General features: G+C 31.3%; 1 protein-coding gene across 8 annotated transcripts in view; it reads left to right on the top strand.

Annotated features, from left to right (window-relative positions):
• The first annotated feature begins 1,033 nt into the window (after positions 1–1,033).
• The window catches only part of LOC117930292 (probable dolichyl pyrophosphate Man9GlcNAc2 alpha-1,3-glucosyltransferase), a 19,180-nt gene continuing 10,436 nt past the window's right edge, over positions 1,034–9,777 (top strand). For 4 of the 8 annotated variants that reach the window (XM_034850873.1, XM_034850872.1, XM_034850871.1 and 1 more), the window contains exons 1-5: positions 1,034–1,141; positions 3,203–3,353; positions 4,380–4,840; positions 4,966–5,143; positions 5,233–5,340. In XM_034850873.1, coding sequence (XP_034706764.1) covers positions 4,440–4,840; positions 4,966–5,143; positions 5,233–5,340 — 687 coding nt within the window. In that variant the 5' untranslated portion in view covers positions 1,034–1,141; positions 3,203–3,353; positions 4,380–4,439. Of the gene's footprint in view, positions 1,142–1,592; positions 1,698–3,192; positions 3,354–4,379; positions 4,841–4,965; positions 5,144–5,232; positions 5,341–9,777 lie in introns of those variants that run through there. The other 4 variants (XM_034850869.1, XM_034850868.1, XM_034850870.1 and 1 more) reach the window with 4 other exon arrangements.

Consider the following 9,777-nt stretch of genomic DNA (forward strand, 5'->3'; position numbering starts at 1 on the left):
TTTACTGACAAAGTTTTTAACAAAATAGTTGTAATAGTTTTAAAAAATATTATAATTTTTTTCCTTTATTAGAATTTTTCTAATAGATTTTTTTTAATAAGATATATTCTAAAAATGTTTGTCATTCAAGGAAATATTATAAATATTTTTTATAATTAATGGATAACAACACGATTACCATATTTGTACTCTTACCACATTGGTATTACCAAGGTTTGAAATATACCTGGATTTTACGAATATATTGGAAATATTGGTGGATATTTTGACAAAATATCGGCAAAGTAAAAATGATTTAAAATATTTGAAAAAAACTATAAAAAATTATAAAATAAATAAAAATTCACATTTTAAAGTTATTTTATAAATATAATTGATATAGATATTGTTATGAAGAAAAATATCTATATACAAAGATATATCGGTCTTAATATATAATTTATTATTTATCTTATCAAATTAGTTTTAATTTATAAATATTAGAACTTTATTATCATCATTATTATTTATATTTTAGTTTTTTAAATAAATTTATATTTTTAATATTTTAAAATAAAACATTCAAAATTAAAAGGATAAATATAAAAAATTAAAAAGTGAAGTGATAGTAATTTTTTAGAATAAAATTGATATCATAAATTATGATATATTTAATATTAAAATTATAATTTATTTAATTTAAATACATTTAATAGTGTGATTTTTTTAATATTTAATTATCATATAAATAATGTAAAAAAAACTTATTAAAAAAATTATAATATTGATTTTTATATTTTTATTAATCAATTAAATATAATTTAAAATAAAAAAATAGAATTAGGTTTTTTTAATGATTAACCTTAACAAATTTAAATTTGACATATATTATTAAAGAGTATCATAGTCCAATGCTAGCCAGGGATTGAACCCAAGGGGTTCGAACCCCCTGACTGTAAAGTAAATGATCGAAATTTTTATTTAATAAAAATTAAGATGGGTAATTAATAATTAATGATTATTTATATCGAGGAAAATTGTTCTCATGGGCCACCCACTTCTGTCACTCGAGGCTTCAAGAAGCCCTTGTCTGAAGTTGCCGTCCAGACGAGAGAATCCCTAAAAAGGCCCTATTTTCCTCTGCCACGCTCGATCCTCGCAGGTACTAATCTAATCATGTTATTATTATTATTATTATTTTTACAACCCCCGTTTGATTCCCAAGAGAATCCATCCCCCATTTGATTTCCGGGAAAATTCATCCTCGTTTAATTTCCGAGAAAATCCATGCAAAACCCCCAAGGAAAACCAAAAAAATTCCCCTTTTTTTTTTTACTCCCTGTGTTTTCTGGATCTGTTCTAGGGGTCTCTTTGCTTTTATGCCACTGGATTTAAATTTCACGAACCCTAAATCCACGATTTTTGAGTCAGGCTGAAAAACACAACCTTTGCCTGCAAATAATGATCAGATTACCAAATAGTATCTTATTTTATTTTTAAAAAAATGGACAGATTTTGTATCCTGTGCGTAGGCTGGACTGGTAGGAAATATCGGGAAATTTCCCGAAAAATCGGTAAAAAAGACCGATAAATATCGATCGGCGATGTTCCCGAAATTTCATCGACCGATAATTGGTGACGAATATCGTGTCTGAGCCGGCCGATAAGCGAAATTTCGGAGAAATATCGCCGAAAATTTCCGATATTTCAAACACTGGGTATTACTTCTTAATCTATAAATAAATCTTTATGAATTAATAAAGAGAAAACAAATAATTAAGTTATTTTTTTATTTTCTTTTCTTTTCTTCTCTTCTTTTGTTTTTTAAGTTTATTTTATAACAATATTTATTTTTGTTATTTTTCATTTTTTTTTACCCATCTAATTTACTTTCATATTTTATTATTTAGGAAATGATGAATTTTGAGTCGTATTATCGATTTCAATTTATTTTATTTATTTTTATCTATTTTTATTTACTAATTTTAATTTTTATCATTCATGATCATTGACAAAGTTTATATGCATTAATTTGTTAGACTTTTTTTTTTTTTACAATTTCTACTCGAAGTACTTTTTAATGGAAATATTTCCTCTATTTTTTTAAAGAGAAAATCATATATTAAATGTTTTTTTAGGAAACAAGATAAGTGATTTTTCAAAATTTTATAAGCATGTTCTAAATTTTGTCAAACGTATGATCAAATTGGCTATTTCCCGACAAGTGATTTTAGGATAACCACCTATTAATAGTATGTTTGGTGGTGATTTTAGGAAGCGTTTCTAATATTTCTAATACTTAAAAGATTAAATTTTTTAAGTATTAAAAAAGATTCAAAACACTTTCTAAAATTACTGTTAAACGCACTCTAAGAGTGTAATTGATAGTGATTTTAGGAAGTGTTTCTAATTTTTCTAACACTTGAAAATTTTTATCTTTCAAGTATTAAAGATTAAAAAAACTTTTTAAAATCACTACTAAACATACTCTAATACCCGTTTGGTAGTGATTCTAGGAAGCGCTCTTAATAGTTATAATATTTGAAAATTTTTATCATTCAAGTGTTAGAAATGTTAGAAATGTTTTTTAGAATCTCTTTCAAACGCACTCTTGGACTGAGTTTGACAGTGTTTTTAGGAGGATCACTTATTAAGAGTGCCTTTGATAGTGATTTTAGGAAGTGTTTTTGGACTTTATAACACTTGGAAATTTTCATCCTTCAAGTATTATAAAGCCTAGAAATACTTCCTATAATCACTGCCAAACGCACTCTAAGAGTGCGTATGGTAGTGATTTTAGGAAGTGTTTCAACCATTTCTAATACTTGAAAATTTTTATTTTTCAAGTATTAAAAAGATTAGAAACACTTCCTAGAATTACTATCAAACGCAATCTATTAAGTGTTTTCCTAGAAAACATTGTAAGTGATTTTTTAAGACTATAAGTTATTTTTCAGATTTTAAAAAATGTTTCTTAATTTTGTTAAACATCTCAATTGTTAGAAATGCTTCTTAAAATCATTGCTTCTTAATTTTTTCAAACATCTCGATGGTTAGAAATACTTTTTAAAATCATTGCGAAACAAAATCTTAGATTAATTGATGTTGTTAACTCATTAATAGAAATATTTTTTTCACTGAAAGATTGCTGCTGTTAAATGTAAAATAGTTATTATTTAGATTTATTAAAGCTTTTTTATTTATTTAAGTTAGATGCCTCCAGGACTGCAACATTTCTTTTATTTTTCTTGCTGGCTTCTGGGGAAAATCTATTGTAGAAAATTGAAGTTAGACAAAAGGGGGAAAAAATCAAAGCATTGGAGCCAAACAACCTACACCTTTCCCAGAAGATCTCTCAAAGAATTTTCAAAAAGGTCAGTTTGAATTTCTATTCTTCCATTTTGTCATGGAATCAACATTTCCATTCGTGATTTTCTTCGATACTCTAATTCAGGGGCTGGTTTTGAATTGATAGTTGTGTGTGTTTGTTTGTTTTGTTCATTTTCCACTGATTTTACGACCCGAGGTTTGTGCGATTGCTGGTTTTTTGCGTTTTTCTTGTTTTAGGGTCTATTTGATTGCAGGGATAACCTTGGAAAGTGGAAGGAAAATCTGGAATCTTGCAACAGCTAAGTTCCCATATTTTTTTCTTATAGTGTTTTCCGTAGCCAAATGGAGCATTAGGGTTTTGAGGGGGGTTTTTGGATGCGCATTGGCAGAGATCCCAGATTCTCTCTTAGTAATGGATAATGGAAGTTAGAAGTAGGAATCAGAGTTTGTTCAAACCTTATTCTTGTGGGTGAACATGAGGACTCATCCATCCAGTAGCAGTAAATTCCATGAAGCCTTTTTATGTAATGAATATGTATTTTCACTAATCTTCTGTGTAGTGTTATACCATAAGGATGAGAATTTTTGGTTTCTTGTGTTCTGTGTTCTATTTTTTGCTTTGATTTATTTCATTTAGTCTATCAGTGTACAGAGACTGTAGATCTCTGAGTATTTTACTTTGTGGCATAAGCCTCACATTCCTCTCAAGATATCAGTATATATGGAAGAAACCAATAAAACCATTACTATAATGGACTTGGAGTTATTTGTCATGGTATAAAGGAAATGGATGATGAATCAGATAAAAAACTACTAGTTATAGTTTGTTTGTGCTCATACTATTCCTAGAAAACCCATTCTAGAACGTAATCTCACAGTTATTTGAAAATTGAAATATAACAGAATACTCTTACTATTCAGTGATGACTCACTTTTTGTGTCCTATTTTCCACATAGATAATTGTTTTGGATATTCATTATGTTGTTTTTATTTTGGTTTTAAATTTAATTTTGGCTATAGTGGACATACGTTTGCTCTTAAATATTTGATGGCTGTTATTTTGGTTCAGATTCAAAGAAAGGAGGAGACTCGATGGACTTTGTGATGAAGTAGGACAGTGAAGAGATAGATGGGGAAGAGTACAGGAAAGAAGGTGATGAAAAATGAGGATGGAGATGATTGTGATGGTTGGTGGTGGTTGGTTCACAAAAATATTGGAGCTTCATTCCTATGTATTGCTGTCTTTGCATTCTTGGTTCGTGTAGCTGTGTCATTTCATCCTTACTCAGGTGCTGGCAATCCTCCCAAGTATGGGGACTATGAGGCTCAAAGGCATTGGATGGAGATCACTCTTAATCTTCCAGCTAAGGAATGGTATCACAATAGCACTACCAATGATCTTAACTATTGGGGTCTTGATTACCCTCCTCTCACAGCATACCAAAGTTATGTTCACGGTCTTTTCCTCAGAATCTTCCATCCTGAATCAGTTTCCCTCTTCACTTCCCGGGGTCATGAATCCTATTTTGGGTGAGTATGATTATGTATCTTTCTTTGATAATGCACTTTCCTGATTACATTTTCTTTCCCCATTCCTACTGCTGATTGAAAACATTACCCTTCTTTTTCTTTTTTGTCATGCTCTTTCCTTGCAGAAAACTTCTCATGAGGTGGACAGTTTTATCCTCAGATATCCTATTTCTTTTTCCAGCAGTTTTCTGTTTTGTTGTTGTATACTATACTGGTCGTGGTCGTAGAAGTGATATAGCATGGCTTATTGCAATGATTTTACTTAATCCATGCCTGATCCTAATTGATCATGGTCATTTTCAGGTGTGAAAGAACTGATTTTTCTGATTCCATAATTTTGGTTGCTTGTTATCAATTCTCACAGTCTGTCTTTATCTTGTCTTTTTTGTCAGTACAATTGTATTAGCTTGGGTCTTACTATTGGAGCTGTTGCTGCTATCCTTTCCGACAAAGAGCTTGTAGCTTGTGTTCTATTCAGTCTTGCTCTAAACCATAAGCAGGTGACTTCCCATTCAGACAAATGCGCCCAAAATTTCTTGTATTAAGCTTTTATTTTGAAAAGATTGCTTCCATGATCCCTTGGTAATGTATTTGCTAAGAGAAATGCTGCAATAAGGGTGCCTTCATGGAGTTGCAATAAGATCTCTTTAATTGACGTGATTATGATGTGTTTCAATGAAATGCTTGCCATTAAGGAAGAATCACTAGGCCATCATTTTTTAAATCTGGGCTTCAAAAACATTTTTTTTTAAAAATAAAGGTATGTGTAAATTAGTAAAAGAACAAGGTACACCATCGCACACAAAACGTATACAAGGAGCACTTAAAGCAAACCCTCAAAAAAAGAGCACAAAAAACACCCTGACACTCAACAAGATCCCACCCATGCTACAAAATCGAACAAAGGTATTGAGCCTCCCCTTAAGTACATGTTAACCCTAGACGAGAGATTACCATTTATTGAGAGAGAAGAAGATAGAGAAAAATATGACATGTCATTCTCATTAATGATGATGAATATTTATATACAAACACATTTGAGTTCTTCTATAATTTAAACTCCATCTTCCATTCTAATTCAAATTAATGGTAGACCTTTGCTCTAATTTAAATTTTATCTCTTACTCTAATTCAAAGTAATATTGGATTTTTACTCTAATTCAAACTCTATATTCTATTCTGATTCAAACTAATAATAAATAGATAAATACCAAAATTTAAATTAAGGATAAACATTTAAATAACAATATTCCTAGATTCTTGACATTCCCCCTCAAGTTCATGCATAGATATCTATCATGCCCAACTTGCTTGTTAGATGTTCAAAAACTGGTCTATGAAAGCCCTTGGTTAGGATGTCAATCAGTTATTGAGTAGTTAGAACAAATGGCATGCATATAATATTAGCTTCAAGTTTTTCCTTTATAAAATGTCTATCAATCTCCACATGTTTATTCTTATCATGCTGAATTGGATTATGTGCAATAGTGCAATACTAATTGTAGCTTTATTATTGCAATAAAGCTTCAAAGGGTAAATTGTTGGTCCTCTCACCTCTTTTAGGACTTGCTTAAGCCACAACACTTCACAAACCCCATGTGCTATTGCTCTAAATTCTGCCTCTGCACTACCCTTGGCTACTACTCTCTGTTTTTTACGTAACCAAATTTCCCTAGATAAGTGTGCAATACCTTAAAGTCGATCACTTATTAGTTACTAAACCAACCCAGTTTGCATCTGTGTATACTTCAACTCCTCACTACTCATTCTTCTTAAAAAGTAGTCATTTTCCTGGTGTATTCTTCAAGTACCTTAACATTCTATTAACTACTTTGAGATGCACTTTAAAAGGTGAATGCATATATTGGCTTACCACACTAACTGCAAAGGTGATATCCCCACTCGAGTGTGATAGGTAAATCAACTTACCAACCAATTTTTGGTACTTTTTAGTATCCACCGGAACCCTAATTTCTACTTTTTCGAGCTTTATTTATACTTTTCCAAGCTTTACATTGGGATCTATAAGGGTATTTGAATGTCTATGGCCACTCATTCCTATTTCCTTTAGGAGATCAAAAATATAGTTTCATTGTGAAACAACAATTCCCTTCTTTGACCGTGCTACCTCCATTCCAAGAAAATATCTCAAGACTCCAAGATCTTTAATTTCAAATTCAGTAGCTAGACATTTCTTCAAATGATTCATCCCAACCATATCATCTTCGGTTAGAATAATGGCATCCACATTGACTATTAAAACTATAACTTTACCTCCTAGAGAGTATTTCAGAAATAGGATGTGATTTGTTTGTCCTTGACAAAAACCTATTTTCTTCATAAAGCAGGTGAATATCTTAAACCAAGCCTGAGGAGATTGCTTAAGGCCATATAAAGACTTTTGTAGTTTACAAACCTTTGAGCTAACCCTTTTATTGAAGCCAGGAGGTAGATCCATATACACTTCCTCTATTAGGTCTCCATTGAGGAAATCATTTTTAACATCCCGTTGTTGTAGTGGTTAGCCCAAATTTACAATAATTGATAAAAGAACTCTGACTATGTTTAATTTTGCAATGGGAGAAAGGTTTCTAAGTAGTCAATTCCATATGTTTGTATAAATCCCTTAGCAACAAGGCATGCCTTATACCTTTATAGAGAGCCATTAGAATTATATTTAATAGTGAACACCCACTTGCGGCCAACAATAGTCTTCCTTTTAGGTAGAGTTACCACCTCCCAAGTCTTATTTTTCTCAAGGGCCCTCATATCCTCAAGAACAACCTCCCTCCACTTTGGAATTGTTAAGGCATCCTCTATATTCTTCGGAATTTCTACACTAGAAAGTTGAGAGAGGTAAATGCAACCATGGAAGATGACAAATTCTTATAAAACACGAAATTGGACATAGGATGTTGGGTACAAGACCTAACACCTTTTCAAAATGCAATAGGGACATCAAGATCACTAAGAGACTCTTCATGTTTAATATTGGAAGAAGAACATGGTTTAGATGGAAGCTTGCCTTTCTCAAGTGGTGAGATTAGATTTGTTCTTGGGACAAATTCATGGCCTTGTTGTAAAGTAGGTTCCTCCATTCTTTGAATACAGTTTCTCCTTGAGTAGATGCATTGATTGTTTTTATTTGTATTTTTATTGAATTTAGTATTTTCATGATCTTGATCATGTGTTAGCATTAAGGCAGTTTGTCCAACATTTTCAATAGCTAAATCATTTGTTCCCAAAGTTTGTCTATTACCGACAAATTCATCAAGCATGGGTGGCTGTTTTTCTGTTTTTTCTAGAGATTTTTCTGGGAATTTTCCCGGAGTTTCTAATTGTTATTAAACTAATGAGGGCTGGAATTGTGGCCGATCTAACTCAAACAATTCACTAGGAATGAAATCTACACTTTAATTCTCCCCCTAAGGATGATCATGACTAAAATGTATACCATTTCTAGTTTTGAAAAAAAAGTGATATCCATTGTTACATTCTTCTGGTATGTGGATCAAAACATTTATACCATTTTTGTGTTGAAGAATATCCAAAAAATATGCATTTGGATGCTATAGGATCAAATTTTCCACAATTATGATTATGGACATGAATAAATGTAGTGCAACAAAAAATTTTCAAAGGTTAATTCATTCAAATCCATGAAGTAGGAAAATACATGTTGAAAAAATCAAGTAGAGTTCGATATTTTAAAACCCTATTAGGTATCCTATTGATCAAATAGGTGGTGGTTAAAATAGTGTCACCCTAAAGATATTTAGGAACTTTTGTTGAAAAGATGAGTCATCTAGCAAATTCTAAAAGATGTCTATTCTTTCTTTCTATCACTCTGTTTTGTTAAGGTGTATCAACATAAGAACTTTGATGTATTATGTCATTTTTCATAAAGTAGTTTCCTAACAATTGATTAAAGTATTCAGTTCCATTCTCAGTTCTAAAAATTTGAATATTTATTTGAAATTGTGTTTTAACCATTTTGTGAAAAATTTTAAACACTTGTGCTACTTTTGATTTTTCTTTTAGCAAATACACCTAAGAAACCCTGGTATGATCCTATAAAGGTGATAAACCACATTTTTCGTGAAAAATACTGACCCTAGAAGGTCCCCAAACATCACTATGTATTATAGACAAGGGTTTAGAGGCTTTATAGGGTTGTGAAGGAAAAAATGCATGATGATGCTTTGCAAGTTCACAAATTTTACAATGGAATGAAGATGAATCTTTATTAATAAACAATTTTGGAAATAGATGTTTCAAATTTTGAAAATTGGGATGTCCTAACCTAAAATTCATAACATTATTTCATTCTCATTAGTTACTAAAATAGATTCAAAACAAGTACTCTGAGCTTGTCTACCTAGTTTGATTCCATCTTTAAAGAAATAAAGTCTTCCACTTTGTCTAGCACTACCAATCATCTTCCTCAAGTTCAAATCCTGGAATTCACACCAAGATGAGAAAAAATTAGCTTGACACTTTAAATCAGAGATTAATTTACTAACAGACAATAAATTGCAAGACAAATTAGGAACATGAAGAACTAAGAAGTGAGGAAATTTTGATAGGTCCTTTTCCAGCAATAGCCGAAAGTGATCCATCTACTTTTTTATTTTTTATTTTTGTTTCCTGCACAGGAACTATAAAAAGAAAACTGATTTGAAGAACTAGTCATATGATCGGCTGCACTAGAGTCTATGATCCATGGGGAATTTGAATCAATGTTAACAAGGGCCGTGGGAAGATGGTTACCTTTTTGGGTTAAGGAACAAGAAGGGGGCTGATTTAAAGAGACCTGAGACTGAATAAGTTTGTATAGGTGCTCAATTTGATCCTTAGTAAAAGGAGGTGTTTCTAAGGAAAGTTGTTGCCCCCATTCATCGCTTTTGGCTTGGTAGGCATGACTCTCCCCACCAGGT

The sequence above is a fragment of the Vitis riparia genome, chromosome 14, assembly GCF_004353265.1.
Source record: "Vitis riparia cultivar Riparia Gloire de Montpellier isolate 1030 chromosome 14, EGFV_Vit.rip_1.0, whole genome shotgun sequence".
Classification (NCBI taxonomy): domain Eukaryota; kingdom Viridiplantae; phylum Streptophyta; class Magnoliopsida; order Vitales; family Vitaceae; genus Vitis; species Vitis riparia.